Source organism: Neopelma chrysocephalum, unplaced genomic scaffold (assembly GCF_003984885.1).
Source record: "Neopelma chrysocephalum unplaced genomic scaffold, ASM398488v2 Primary Assembly neopelma1_147, whole genome shotgun sequence".
Classification (NCBI taxonomy): Eukaryota; Metazoa; Chordata; class Aves; order Passeriformes; family Pipridae; genus Neopelma; species Neopelma chrysocephalum.
The window spans coordinates 7,616,812-7,632,592 of record NW_020897809.1 but is presented as its reverse complement, the minus strand read 5'-3'; the positions used below and the strand labels follow the sequence as shown (position 1 = coordinate 7,632,592).

The window sequence follows — 15,781 nt, the reverse complement described above, 5'->3', positions numbered from 1 at the left end:
CTCTCTGAAATAGGCTACCTTTTTTTCATAGTGGGAATCTGCCTTATTTTCTGTTTGGGCATCTACAAGCACAACACATCATTCTGTGATTTGCTGAGAACATGAGGTAGGGACTATAAATCCTCAGTAGTGCCCCAAATATTAGAGGTAACAAGAGACTGTGCCACTCCCCAGTGCTTCTTCCCCTCTATCCCTCACTTGCAGCCATATTATAGCTACAGCAAGCTCTGCAGTCAATCTGTATTGCATGTGTAAATACAAAAAATTGTTAGGCTTGACACTGCCCCTGTAGAGCATAATTCTAATATCTTACCCATCTGGGTAAAATCCCACTGCCCCTGTGTGGTGGTAGTAAAAGTACATACTATGGGCAAGATTGTGTAGAGATTTTGTAAGTTCTTCGTGAATATTGTAGGTAGATGTACAATGTGACATCCTGGGGGAGACCAAATTCCTGAAGGCACCACTCAGCAATTATACTTGATACCTGGGGTGGTCCTGTGCAGGGCCAGGAGTTGGACTTATGTCCTTGTGGGTCCCCTCCTACTCAGGATATTCTTTGATTACTTGTTGTGTGTGCAGCAGCATCAGACCAAGACAATGTCACTTGTTCGTCTCCATCCCTTTTATAGTTGGATCAGAGTTACCCTTCTAAAAGGAGCAAACTCAAGTAAAACTTAGAATGGATTCTATCTGGAAAGGTCTGGTTTTTGTTACTTAGAAAATGTTAGTTAAATAATTCAAATGCTGTTGACCTACTCAGGATTCCAAATGAAGGTCACTGCAAGCTAGTCTCATAAAATAAACCTGACCAGCCAGAGCACTCCCTTGGAGCTATGACTGACAAGGTCAGACTCCCAGGCCCTTTGGATTTTGTTGCCCTTCTTTTGTTTCTGCAATTCTCCATTCCTGCTCTTGCAAGCTGGGTGCTCATGTATATTTTCAGTGATTTTCTAATTCACTGCCAGCATAAAACAGAGTCAGCTAATTCCAGACCACACCATGCCAAGAGTGAATTATTCTTATATAAACCTAGTGCATGGCAAATAGTAATGAATACCTGCAAGCTGATATTAATTCATACTGTCAATTAAATTCAAGATCAAGAATGGACTTGTTTGAGGTGTATGAAATCACTGATTTTTATCGTTAAGTTTTTAGTCCAAAGTCATAAAAAAATGCAAAATTGTAAAACGTTTTACTGTTAATTTTGATTTTCAACAGCAAACAGAACTCTTCCTAAATGAAGATTTTTGCATACTGAAATGTCTTAGAAATTTCAGCAAAGAAATGCTTGGATCAAATAACCTCACTGCTTCCCCTCTTCTCCCTGCCCACCTTTGAGGATGCCATTCGCATAAAAACAGGCTGTTGCTCTTTGTTATGAAGGGATGGTGGCTTTCCTGAACATTATGTGAACAACTGCTTTAGAATAAATAATAACAGGTAGAGAAGGTGTTTCGGGGGTTTAGGAGAGGGGGGCAAAGCTGAGATTTGAAATTACTTAAGACAGAAGTGAATCCAGCAGATAATGATCCTCAGCAGCAATGCCAATCCATGAAGGATTCCACTTTCTTGTCCTTGGCTTTTTGCAGGCTCCAGTAGTCCTCAGCCGAGATCACCACGATGTGAGTGGGACTGACAGTCCTTTCAGAGAAACGTCAAACATTTACGATGGATCCGCCTTTTGTGCAGGTCAGTGGAGCAGCTGAGACTTGTTTGTCTGGGCAAGCAAGGAAATGGCTTTAAAAGAGAAATAAATAGTTTTTTATGCAACATTTTAAAAATGTTTTTGTTTAACCCTTTAATCCCAATTAATCAGATTTCCTGGGGAGCTTTGTGGGATTTAGTAGTGATACAGACATGAACGTGGAGCTCTTTATATAAGACAGGTCCTGAACAATGCTGGAAATTCAGTGATGATGCACCAGATGTACCTGAATGCAAATGGAGAGTAGTCTCAGAGGACTGTATTTTCTGTTTTACTTTAATTTTGCACCTCAGTGTTTCAAGCAGGTGATCCAAGCAGAGTTACAGCCATATTTCCTTGGAATCCACAGGATCAAAATCAGGGCTATAATAGTATTTTGCTTAAAGCAAAAAAGGTTCACAGCTGCTTTCATTCCATTGCCTGAGGACTCAAGAAAACGATGTAGAGTTTCTGAAAGGAACTTTTCTGCTCATAAGGGAACATACTCTGATAGTAAAGGCATAAGAATGGAAGTCAGGCATTCTGGATTAGATTACAAGCCTTGTTATTCACTTCCGGTGTGACTGTGGGCAAATTGTGTAGATTTTTATACAAAAGCAGCCTTTAATGCTACACACCTAACCTGAGCTAACCAGACTGCTTTTAAGTTTTTGAAATTATGCTTTAGAGAAATAAACACAAGAAACACCAGATTGGAAACCGGCAAAAAAAAAAATGAATGAAGCACTAAGCAATTTCTAACCAAAATCTTCCTCATTTTTCCATCCATAAAGTGGAAATTATGATAATGGCTTTAGCCCAGTAGTGTTTCCATATGTCATGAACTGACAATCACAAAGAGGTGTGAAATTGGAGGATCTGCTGCTGTAGAAGGAGAAATTGTGATAGAGGTAGCTGAGCATATTGAATTACTTCCATTATGGGAATTCATAATAGAACCAAATTATGGCTCAATTTTAAGGATGAAAGTTCCCTGCTATCTTAACTGGATTTCCTGGTGAAATTAGGCTTTTAGCTGTATCCAGCAGTCCCACTTCAACACATTTTGAGTGTGTTGGCTAGTTCTAATGGGCCAAATGAATAGAGGTCTTGAATAGTGTTGGTTTCTGCCAAGCTGTGAGAAAATGGTGCAGCTGCAACTGAGAACAGCAATCCAAAGTAATGTCTCCATCAAAGGGCTTAGCAACATAAGTAAATGTCAGGCAATGCCCTCAGAAGAGGACAATAGAAACAGGGCTTGCTAAACCCCATTGCTCATCATCCTTTGTGGGTTTCTTTGCATTTTTCGTGATTTACACAAACCATTTGCCTTCTCTAAGGGCTTATCTAAAGCTGGTTGACCACTGATATCGCTGATCTTTGAAACCAGGCCTAACTCTGTTTTACCAGATGAGCCTCTGGAGGTAATAAAAGAACACCTTAGGTCTTCCTCTCCCTTCTTTCCTGTTGTTTTAACACCACATTTGAACTGGTTCAGGTGAAATTGGCTCCTCTTTGGCACACAGGACTTTTCCAGAATGTCCATCTGTCTCATTTTGTTTTAAAGTACCTCAGACTGATGGGTTATCACTGCTTTGCATAGTGTATTTCAGCACAGACATTTGCAGTTGATGACTTTGATAAAAGCCAAGAGCAGCAGGTTATTGTTAGCTCACTTGCCATGCTCCTTGTCCAACCTCCACTCTTATCATGCTAGTGGCTGAGGAGGAAATCTGTACATTTTAGAATATGGTGATTTAGATCTCTCCCATTCCATCTTGACAGCACTGTAATTATGATAATTGCATTATTAAAGTGACATAATGTCAGATAAAAGATGCCATAATGGGGCTTTTGACAGGGTTTCACATAGATTAGCGCTCAAATAAACTCATTTTTCCATCAGACACATAATTGGGTCTCCAAATCTGGCTGGTAGGGATATTGTTGTTTTTCTTTTATTTTTCCTGTTAAAAACATTGCAAATTGTGTATTGAATCTCCCCTGAATTAAATCTGGACAAATGTTTTCAGTAATTTTTACTCTTTTATTTTCTGTGTGTACCTTTTTCCACCTCTCTGGGTATATGCTTTAGCACATATTGTAGTAAATATCCAAAATTCTAGTGAATAATTTGGTGGAAGTCATGCATTTGATATTAGTGAAATTACATTTGTTTGCTAAATTATGTTCTTTGAGGTTTTGGTTTTTTTTTTTGAGGATGGGTTTTTTTGCTTGTTACTTTAGTGTGGGTTTTTTTAAAACAAAAGAAACCTTTGTGATTTCAGCAGTTCCTGTTCAGGGTAAAATTCCCCCATGTTCAGAGAATTGGGGTGGAATTTCATCCCAACTTTGTTCCCAAAATGCAACTCCTTAGCTTTAGGCTGGTTTTCTGCATAGGGCTGAAATAACTCTGCACTCAGATCTGAAAATACTTCAGACTTCTGAGAACTGCAAGGTGTGTAGTGTTCCAGGTGTCCTCCCCATTTTGAATCCATCCACACAGATGTGTCCAACCTGCTCTTCCATGATGACTGAGGCACCCAAAGGAGGGGGTTGCATCTCTGTCCACCCTGAGGAGGTATCTCCCAGCTGAGGAGTAGTAGGTCCCTCATCTGCTTGAATTGGAGCACAAATGCAGAAAGCACCAGAGTCCTCACAAACCACAGGGTGAAACTGGCATTTCTTTCCTTCAATGTAGGGGCAGCGAGTGGGAGGACAATCTCTCCTGCCTGTTCTTCCCAAGAATGAGATGTTGAGTGTAAATTTGTGAGAGAAGCTGTGAGTAAACCCTGCCTTCCCACAGCCACAATGGAGGTGTCAATGGAAGGAGTGAGCAGCACAACAGAAAGACGAGTGCAGCGTGTGAGATCCATAACACCTTTCCTTTCCTCCTAGACATGGCAGTGCAGAACTTTGTGGGAGATTCGTTCAGAGGAGCGACCTGGGTCGCACTGCACAACGGTGGTGGAGTTGGCTGGTAAGAGCTTGTTTATGTTTCCAAAGCTGGACTCTGAATCCCGTTCCCACTGCTGTGTATGTGGTGGAGAGACAGGAGGGAACTGCTGAAAAGATATGTGTAGTACTGGAGTAGTACAACGTCGCGATGATGGGAAGGATGGGTTTGGAAACAAGGACTGGGAGGACAAATTATAAGGCAGTGTGGTGTTGTAGAGGCTTTTCTGATTAATGCCCATATGTCCAGAAAAAGTGTTTTAAACACTGGCCACAACACAGTTTGAAGAACTTAATTTGCCAAACAGGGACAGTCTGCTGTAGTCTTTTTGAACAGATCCTACTTTCAGAGTTGTCTTCACAGATGTGCAGCCAGAGTGTTAGTGGATGGATTATGTTTAGGTTTCCCCTTAAGCTGCATTTAAATCTTTGACCTTAGGACCCCAATATAAATGCTTATGTGCTGAAGTGCAATTAGGGGTTATTGATACAAAACTGCTCAGGTGCCAGCAAACCCCACAGTCTTTCTCTCCCTGCTCGTGCCTGACACCACTAAAGGGCTGAATTAAACATCTCCTTCACGTGAGATGCAGAACTAGTGAAATGCTTGAAGTGAGAAGCAGAATGAAAGAAATATTATATATGGAGGGGGAAGCTAATCTCCTCCATGTGACACTAAAAGGTTACTCTGGATTGGCAGTAGTGTAGGGAAAAGAATAGCCTGGCCACACTGCAAAGTCTTTAGTTATGATTTGTTGTTTCCAGCATATTCCAGCAAAGCCTCTCCTATTTACAGTCATGTCTTCATTTGGTAGTGTCACGAGTCAAAAGCGGCACAACTCTATTAAATACTGTAGTGAACCCTCCCACTTCCCTGTTTCAACCAGTGCTGGAATACACCAACAATAGCAATCCAAAGAACTTGTAGGAGATGTTATCCTCAGAGACATTTGATGATACTTAATTGTTATTCATCCAGATGAGCTGAAACTAGAAAATATCCCTTGAGGTCAGCTGAAGAATTCCCTCTCTGTACTCTTAATTCCTTTGATTTCAATGAAGTAACTACTGCATAGAAGGTACATGAGAGCAAAATTGAACAAGGGGATGAGAAAGCTCTCTGAGAGCTTGGGAACATGAAATGAAACTTTGCCTTTACTGATTTCAGTGATAAGAAGCCACAGCCAGGCTTTCACTCACAATTTCCATAACTCTGAATGGAAAATATATGCCAGAATGTCTTCCTACTCAGACTCCAGAGGTAGCAGCAGATTAATTCTGTCTGAATTGCCTTAACTGAGTTCAACCTTTTAAAACATCTGAAATACAAGCAAAGAAAATCACAACACATTGTTCAAAGTATTCAGGATATTTTTATGCTAATTATCATTATTAGTATTGCTAAAATAATTGCTTATGCCATGAATGTTTTTGGACCGATGATACTTAACTCAAAGGATACAAATGATCCTACTTCTTTCTGGCCTCTCTAAAGCCAATCCCTCTTGCACATTTCTAGCCCTTTGGGCAATTCAAAGAGAGCTTGGCTGAATGGTGAGACTGCCCTTACTTCTGGAAAACTGGCACTAACCACACTGCAATTTTAATTATACTGTTTTAGTTATTTCTTAAGTGGAACTGCATCATAAAAGAAGCTTTACCCCAAGGCAGAGCAGAGGTGCTATAATTTATGTAATGAATCAGAAAATTAGTGTGTGGTTATTTACTGAAATCAAAATATCTCTGGGAAAAACACTGTTTGCTTACCCTTTTTGTCATTTCCTCTGGCTGCTTGGGGGCTTGTCATTGCAGAACAGTATCTGCTCACCTTGTTCATTGCAGAACAGTATCTGCTCACCTTCTACTCACCTCTTGGGAGCAGCCACAGCCCTCTGTGATTAAATTACTGTGCTTCAGTGAAGAATGCAGGGCCTGAAAATTAGGCCTGTCTCTGCACAAGCCTTAATAAGCCACCATGCTGAGACTCAGATGTGGTAACAATGTTGTGTCATTAGCTGCCGTGGTCTGGAGAGCCCCCTAAAGCCAGGGCACGACAGGTGGTTCTGCTTGGCTTAACTAATCGTGGCACCACCCTGGCTAGTTAAAGAGCTGCACCCCTTGGCCTTCTAAGGGGAGAGAGGAATAATTTAAAGGTGGTAAAAGAAGTGAAACAACCCCCAATCAAATTGTTTTCTTTACTTGGAAGAGATAGATGCCTTTAGGGTTTTGGACCCTGTTTTTCTTTTACTCTGGAGCTGTAAAAATGCAGCTGACCTTGCCATAAAAAAAATCTCCACATGCTTGTTAAATTCTTCTTGTCATCAGCTGATTTCAAAATGTAAAAGTGCAAGTGGAAGCTTATATATATATATTTATAAACAAGGATACGCGATTAGAGAGGAATCAAGCTCTTGGAAAGTTTCTGTCCAGGGAGCTAAAAAATGGCAATTGCACTGTGTTCAGCTGCAGAGTCCTCCCTGCGGAGGCTTGCCTGGAACTACTGAGATCTGCTCTGTCTTTCCTATGAGACTACAGGAGTGCCTTTTTACCTGCTTTAATTTTTCTGTGTTACAGCCTTGTGGGACAAACAGAGAAAGCGGGATTAATATTTATTTAGCTGGAATCTGGATCACATGTGCTGTTGGAGAGACTTAAGATTAACCTTGACTATAATTACAGCAAATTATTGTTATTGATTTTTGGCAGCCTGTTTCTTTGCTGGAGAATGTATATTAGCACAGAGCCTGAATAACCTGCAGTAACAAAAAGGCAGAAGCAATTTAAGAATCGAGCTGCTCTGTTGACAGTGTGACATCTTGATTGTGAGAGAGGCCTTGTTTTCTTTGATCACCTTAGAAGGAGACATCTGGAAATTATAGGAGGTAGCTTAGGTCACGATGCCACATGTTTCTTTAATTACTTGAAAATGTGACCCAATGCTAATGAAGGCAGAATGCTCCCCTTTAAGAGTGAGAAGTTTTGATAGAAAATCCATAATAACAAACATTGGCCTTTAATGCAGGAGAGATTTTTAGACAGTAGAACAGATTCTGATGAGTGATTCTGATTTACACTAGAGTAACTCCCTGAGAATCGACTGAGAGGCTCTAAATTTATGGAGTACAAGTTAGATCAAATGCTCTCTGTTCACACCTAAGCTTCAAAGGATGCTCTTTGGGATGCTGTGGACTGAGAGAATCTTTGCCACTGAAAGAGCATCATCATCTTCTCATATGAAATATCTTTGTAAAGCACTGGTCCAGAGGTGTGATTTTCTTATTGTCTGATAATTCCCATAGGCTGTCTTGAGGGCTGCTCATTCTGTGATCCCAAATACATTGCAGTGGCATCACTGATGTTCCTAAGTGTACTCTTGATACTTTGACAGTAAAGAATGATAATTTGGTCTATGTACACAGGAGCAGCAGAGTATGGTGAGGTAAATTGGCCCTGGTATATTTGTAACATTGCCATCCAGTCTGGTCCCCTCTTTTGGAGAAGACAGTAACAAAATGAGCTATTCAAAAAGTAGAATGTTTGTATTCATCCCCAAATGAGACTAAGAGCAGAAATAGTGAAAAATTTCACGCAGTAAAAACATCCTGGGAATTGAATTCCGGGCTGAAAAGCATTGACACTTCAATCAAAAAGAATAGTTTTATTTTGAAGAGTCAGATCTTACAGTATTAAAACATCTCAATTGGAAACATGACTTTGATTCAAATTTTCCTGTTAAAAAACCTGATTCACTCGCTGATGTTCTGCTGTGAGAGCTGTCACTTTCAAGAAAATTGTGCCTTTAAACAGAAATTTTTTTTTTTTTTTTTTAGTAATAACATGTCCAATAATGCAAAAGTGGAGGGAATTTACAGAAAAGTACCATGATGGTGAGATCTGGAGCTGCAAGTTCCTGAGCTATGTGATAGGGTAGTGTATATAAGTAGAGAAAGGGGATTAACGTCATATGAGTAACAACATTATATTGAAAATGTGAGTTCTAGTTTCAGGAAGTAGATCTCAGGTCTGTGACACTCTAGTTTAGCCTCATTTCACCATTTTCTCAGAAGATCAAGTTACTGCTGGAAAATATACAGTAAGAAACAATTCCTTCCTGGACTGGAAGACATGCAACTCCTATCTGATTAATGGATGTGTCTGATGTTGTTCTATGTAAATTTTGTAAACTTATATTAACCATAAAACTCAGAGGACAAAAGCCTGCCTCCAGGGATTTCCATTAGTCTCTCATACCATGTATTGTTGTATGATATGCCCTGTCCCTCAGGTATTGCTGATGCTGAGCTATAATGCCAGAACTTACACAGATTTACAGCAACCAGCTGTATCCACCACTATTCACCATATGCTATGGAAGCGAAACTTGAGCAGGCCAGATGCTGAAGTCAGACAAGATGTTTTGCTCTACGTGTTTTGCCTGTCCTTTAAAACCAGACTGTTATTTCTCCCAAGAATAATCTGTTAGTTTTAACATATTTCTGTTCTTCTTCTGCCAATAAGTCTGCTTCCTGAAAAGTTGGCACTGATGTCTTTAAACATCTATGTATCTCATACAAAATGAATTACTGTTTTGGAAATGATTGAGGCAGATGTGCATTAAGTGGCGGTTAACGCTTTTTTAATAAAATACTTATGCTCTCCCATTTGTCCCAAGAGAATATAAATAGATCCATCTGTCTGCTTCAATAAGTACACTGTCCTCCTCATGATCCTGTCTATATGGCAGGATGTAGTGTAGCAAACATGAAGATCTTAACCTTTAAAAATACCCTGGCTCATCAGAGGTGTTAACCTTTCTTCACTTATTTTTAGAGCCAGTACAGTGTGTAGGCCTCTTTTTTTTTTTTAAGTATAAAAGGTCACTGATAATCTCTTATTCAACACCATTTCTATGTTCTCATCCTTCTTCTTGCAGTGCAACTGAATAAATTAAGTCCTGTGAATTTTGTGGGATTGGTTTGATTGGGTTACTTTCATTTCATGCTCTTACGTTTGTATTTTTTAGGGGTGAAGTGATCAATGGGGGATTTGGCCTGGTGTTGGATGGGTCCAAGGAGGCTGAAGAACGAGCTAAGATGATGCTCAGCTGGGATGTTTCCAATGGGGTAAGCAAAGCTCATTATATATGTTCACTTTAATATTTTTCTGCCTCATGACTATGTTTATTTAGGCACTTTTATTCCAGTGCTAAACATATTTTAATCCCCATCAGACCTGGCATGACTTGGGGTAGAAGAGTAGGAACAATTTGCACGTATTCCCTGTCCCAGATCTGAAATAACACACTAGTAAATCATTAAGGAAAAAAAAGGATGATAATTTTATTAATTTGTAGGTTAACAGAGACAGATCCTTAACAAGAACTGTGTATCAGAGACAGCCTATTAAAAACCCAATACATCTTTTGCTGCTCTAATTTATTATGAGCAAAAACCCCACTCTTCCATGCACATGTTCAAAAAGAACAAGCTAGAGTGCTACCCATGTTATATACAAGACTGAAAAGGTGGAGTGTACCCTTAAAAGTATGTTGCCAGGAATAATCATAGGTGAGTGACAGGAAAATGGAGTTGTTGACTTGAAAGGTCATTTCTAGCTGCTGTTGCTGTGAGCCTGGGAATTTACTAGCCTTATATTAATCATATGCTTAAATATTTTGCTAAATTGGAACCTAAGTATTTTCTCTCTTGAATGCTTTTGAGCATTCTGAATATTTCAGACATTGATTTGTAATCCATAATAGAGATTTGTAAGGCATTGAATGGAGGGAAGGACTTATTTCCTTGGTGCCAAATCTTGTTTGTTTTTTTTTTCATCTGGGGAATTTTGCTTGTACATAGATCAGGGTTTTGCTGATGGAAGAGGGGTTTATGAGTTCTGTCTGTCCACAGACTTTCATCCTTACATGAGGGCAGAGAATTTGCCTCCTTGATTTCAGAGTTGAAAATACATCGAGTGACATTTTCCTTTTTAAATATTTATCCCACTACAAAAACATTGATTGCTTAAATTATACTGTTATCTAAAGCAAGTGCTAGCTTTGCAGAGCTGGGGTGGAGTGCACAATCATTTTTAGTGAGAGATTTTTTTAAGTTTATAAGGTACCCGGCTCTACCAATGTTATCTGTCCAATGTTATGCATGGGAAAGTACCATGTCTGCCCAAATACTACTCATAAAAACAAAGTAGGTATTACAAAAATTACTTGCAAAATCAATAAGGAAACTAGAAACTGGCAGAGGGCTGAAAGATTTATTATCATGAAATTCAGTGCCAGTGTTTGCGCAAATATTGTGCAAGATGGATGTGGCAAGAGAAATGTAGGATTTTTACACCCATTGATTTTCTGCTCTGACAGGTCGCCAGGCGCTGCTGGTCGGGAAATGCCTTTGCTTATGAAACCATCTGCCAAGCAATGAAAGAGAATGACACATTGAGGGTGACCCTCCCTCACAAGGTGGTGGATGAGAACATCTTGGAGCAAGCCGTGAAACAGTAGTGGTATTCCAAGAGCAAAGTTGTTCTTGCAGATATATTTGAAGTTGTTTCTGTGATATCCTATTCTGCTCTCTGGCCAAATGATAAAAGCCTTTCAAATGTCTGTTCCATGTGAGTTCCTTTTTTTCTCTTTCGCTTGTTAAGGGGGCAAATCTGTATCTGTGACAGGTCTGCTGATGCCAGGAACAATCTTTTCACTAACATATTTGGAACAGTGTTTACAATAAGAAACTATTCATTATAAGGAGAGGAACATGGAATTTTGTTCCCGAAAATGAAAAAAACCCCAACAAACAACCCCCAAAAAACCCCAAAACCCAACAACCCCTAAACAACAAAACAACCATTTATTCCTGATAATTCATAGATTGAGATTTTTAGGTCTGGGAAATCAAATGTGGACTGGAAATTTGAACTCTAATTCTGCTGCTACCAGCAGAGAGATGTGAAATCCAGTAGCCAAACACAAGGGTGTGCAAACAAACTTATTCTTCGGCTGATGGAGGATGTACTGATATCACATGATTGCAGCACAAAGTGGCAGAGAAACTCTAACTGGTCAAGTGCAGCTAAACCTGCATGAGTTTTTCCCTGAAAATTTCACCCAAGATATTCACAAGCAGGGACAGAACGCAGTGACAAGAAAGTGGATGGAAAACCTTGAGGGCAGTAAGAACTAGACTGTGTCCAAACCTTGTACAGCAAGGCCAGGAAAATATGGAACAACTCATAAAATCTCCATTGGTCTGAGATAGTGCCATTTTGCTGCATATGATGTTGTGTGTCCTTTGCTGTCTCACAGTCCTGAGTTTGTTCTCCTGTAGAAGGCTATTGCACTTGAGAGTCTTCTTAAATGAATGGAATCCCCCAGGAAACCTAGATCCTTTGTGCTGGCTGCTGCTCTTTAATGAAAAAACATGGGCTACTCACCCTTTTGTGAGTAGTGCAATTAATAAAGCACTGTAACAAAATTGTCAGGTAGATTTTCCTTCTGGAAAAAAAGCCAGACAAACATGACTGATGTGAAACAAACTAAAGCACCAAAGACAAGACAGTATGGGCTTCCTCTAGACAGAAGATGATTATAATGTAACATAGAGATAGAAAGCTGTTTTCAGTCTCCCTCCTTCCTTGGAAGGGTTAGGAACGCACAGAACTCTGTGTGCCCATGTGCAACTGAAGGATTGTGTGTTTTGCACCTGAACCTACTATTGCATCTGTGTTAACAGTAACTCACTGAAGTATCTTGTTCTAATCAGCTGTGATGCTGAGCAAAGAATTGAGGCTGGTTTTGAAGCCCCTATACACACACGTAGTGACAGATACGTACTCTGATATATTTACAGACAGGTTTTACATACACATCTACACATTTGTGTGTTCAAAAATAATTCTTAGCTATCCTGTCTCATGCTAAGTGTGGCTCTTGCACATGGTCCTTGCTCCAACATGAATACGGTGTCACCAGTCCCTTCCACCAGTGCACATGTGGCACTGGACTTGATCTGGCCTGTCACTCAATCTGCTTGGCACTGTATCCATTACCTCTTGGAACAGAAAGGGGTGTTACACACGTAAACCTGCGTGGGCTGCTGTAGATGGGATGTGATGAGCTGCAGTCCTCAGGACCAAGGGGTCTTGAGAAAATATACAATTGTTATATCCCATTGGACACACAGGTGAGCTCACTCTGCAGCTCTGTATTGCCTCTCGTGCTAAGTATTATTTATTTATTTTGAATCACAAATATGTTCTTTACTCTGTTCACGTACTGTATATGTCTCCAGATGAATAGTGAGAGTCTGGCATCTGCTTGAAACTGAACCTTCTGTGAAGTGCAATCTGCAGCTGATAGGAATTGCTTTATTTTATGGAAAAACCTGCCCACATTGCCAAGTTATACGATTGAGATGTGAGTAGTTGTCAGCCAGATTTGACAGCCTTTGCTTTGACATATGTTATGCATTACCTGTTATTAATAATCACAGTGGACTGGGTCCAAAGTTAGTGTATTGGTATTGTACAAAACCACGCCAATCTTCATAGCCCAAAAGCACTCGGCACTGCTTTGTCAAGAGGAACAACCAGAAAATACACTGGCTTTTCTGTACTAAGGAACTTAAAGTTGCTCTCTAGATTCATCCTAATTCTGAGTTGAAAATCCAGCAAAGATGAAATATTGAAGAAATATTTATTATGAATTTGTCACGCTTGTACTGTTAGGTACTGGGGTATCTGCCAGCATGCTCACCTTTATATCCCAGATGAAAAAGGAATATTAATTTTTTTCCTTCTAGCTTTATTGACTGGAGGACATAACCTTGTTTAATGCCTATTGAGTGCCTGGGAGTTTGCAACTGTGGACTCCCTGTAGGGAGACACAGAACCTGACTGTATGAGTGCTGTAGAAGAGCTACTAGTTGAAATTCAGATTATAAAGTCTACTAACAGAAGTAGCATACATTTCTGCAGTGCAGTGAAGTCTCAAGTTTGCCACAGGCTGAAGCATCCCTCTTGTAAATCTTAGCACCTCAATGCTTTCTTAAAATGCAGACACTTATCCCAAAAACCTTGTGCCTGGTTGCAGATAGAGATGAGAGCACTCATGGCTGTAGATACAGTGTTTTTTTGAAAGTATAAAGCTTATGACATGAGGGAGCTGTTCGTGCTCCTAGTTAAGGTCTTGCTGAATCTCTCCAGGCTCTGGCAAACATAAGGGATTTGTGATGTTTTGTTATCTCGTTCAGGTTTGGCATCCTTCAACCAGGGATTCACCTTTGTGTTAAGCAATAAACTTGGTGGAAGACCTACCTTTTCCTAGGAACACAAAGGAAGGTAGCGCTAAGATCTCCACAGGAAGATTGGGAGGGCTGGGGGCAGCCAAAACCAGGGATGACCCACGCCCAGTGGCAGTCAGCAGTGGGGTGAGGAGGATTTCAGAGAAGGCCGAGCTCAAGCACCAAGGGGCTTCACACTCTCACAGATGGCTCTGAAGGTGCACAGTGGAGCTCTGGGTACACCTACAGCTCCAGCTTTCCTGGCGCTATGTGCCTGGCCAGCCATTTCCCATGCTTGCTGTAGGAGACTCGATGCTAAATTGCTCAGCAGAAAGGGGAATAATCTGAGCATTGGAAGGATCACAGCACCATCTGCTGGGACTGCTTGTCGGTCCCATGGCAGGAGAGAACTACTGAATTTCCATGGCAAATACAGGATAATTTTGCCTTTTCCCTAAGTGATGGAGAGCCAGAAGGCAGCTGAACATTCTCCTAACGAAAAGCTTTGCCCAAGAATGAGAATTAAAAAAAAGTTTTATGCATTAGCTGAATTTGTAGGATTGGGTTTTTTTGCATAGCTTCAACTGACTTCAGCAACAGGGTGTCATTTTAGAGCCTCTTTCTTACCCTCAGTCTGTTTTTGTCTGTGTCCTCTTTCCCTCCCTCCTTGGCAGCCTTCTCCCCTCTGCACTCTCTCCCTCAGCACTTGCTCCATTACCCTCCTCTGTCCAGTCCCTGCTTTCTGCTGGTCTGTCTTGGGTGATGCTGTGACATGGCTGTGCTTGAACAGGGACTTTGCATCACTCAGGGCTGGTCTGTAGCACTATTTTTGTATTTCCACTGATGGTGCACAGGGTGTTTTGCTAAACCTACCACAGCTCTCTGAGTGTGGCTGCAACCTCAGTATTATTCCTGCATGGCAGTTGAGGGAGGTGATCCTCCTCCTCTACTCAGCCCTAGTGAGGCCACATTCCAAGTGCTGTGTCCAGTTCTGGGCTGGGCTCCTCAGTACAAGAAAGACAAGGAGCCCCTGGACAGGGTCCAGTGGCAGCCACAAAGACGATGAGGAGCTGGAGCATCTCTCTTACGAGGGGAGATTGCATGAGCTGGGCTTGTTTGGTCTACAGAAGAGAAGATGGAGAGGGGATCTTATTAATGCATACAAATATCTCAAAGGTGGGTGTCAAGAAGATGATGCTGGACTCTTTTCAGTGGTGCCCAGCAACAGGATGAGGAGCAATGGCTGTAAACTACAACACAAGAAGTTTCACCTCAACAGGAGGAAGAAATTCTTTATATTGAAGGTGGCAGAGCACTGGAACAGGCTGCCCAGGGAAGTAATGGAGTCTTCCCTGGAGACATTCAAAACCCACCTGGATGCGTTCCTGTGTCACCTGCTCCAGGTGACCCTGCCTTGGCAGGGGGGTTGGACTGCATGATGTCCCGAGGTCCCTTCTGTGCCTCTTCCTGGCTATCAGCAGGGATAAACACCAGAAAAAACACCCCCAAGGACCCGAGATGATTCCAGCGGTGCCCCCTGCGGATATCGCGGTGCGCGACACCCGCCGGGGGCGGCCTTGCCCCGCGGGGCAGCCCCGCTCCGCTCCGTCCGTGGCTCCACTCTCCGGGTTTCCCCGGCGCCTCCCGCTCCACCCCGTCCGTAACTCCGCTGTCCGCGTTTCCGCGCCGGCCCGCGCCGGCCCCGCCCCGCGGCTCCGGTTTCAGGCGCTGCTACAGGGACCCCCAAGATGGAAACGCAGGGGCTGCCGGCCGCGGAGGCGGCCCGGGCCCGGCCCGCCGCGCAACATGGCGGCCCCGCCGCGCCGCCGCCGCCCGGCTGGGA

The 15,781-nt window shown here is 41.8% G+C and overlaps 2 protein-coding genes across 2 annotated transcripts in view; both read left to right on the top strand.

The window, feature by feature from the left end:
* Positions 1–11,438, top strand: part of UROC1 (urocanate hydratase 1) — a 41,759-nt gene extending 30,321 nt beyond the window's left edge. Inside the window, exons 17-20 of the mRNA XM_027700769.1 lie at positions 1,596–1,695; positions 4,589–4,670; positions 9,669–9,768; positions 11,022–11,438. Of these exons, the coding sequence (XP_027556570.1) occupies positions 1,596–1,695; positions 4,589–4,670; positions 9,669–9,768; positions 11,022–11,162 (423 nt within the window). The 3' untranslated portion in view covers positions 11,163–11,438. The remainder of the gene's footprint in view (positions 1–1,595; positions 1,696–4,588; positions 4,671–9,668; positions 9,769–11,021) is intronic.
* Positions 11,439–15,456: 4,018 nt separating this feature from the next.
* ZXDC (ZXD family zinc finger C) overlaps positions 15,457–15,781 on the top strand; it is a 16,435-nt gene continuing 16,110 nt past the window's right edge. The window contains exon 1 of the mRNA XM_027700799.1: positions 15,457–15,750. Within this exon, the coding sequence (XP_027556600.1) occupies positions 15,457–15,750 (294 nt within the window). The remainder of the gene's footprint in view (positions 15,751–15,781) is intronic.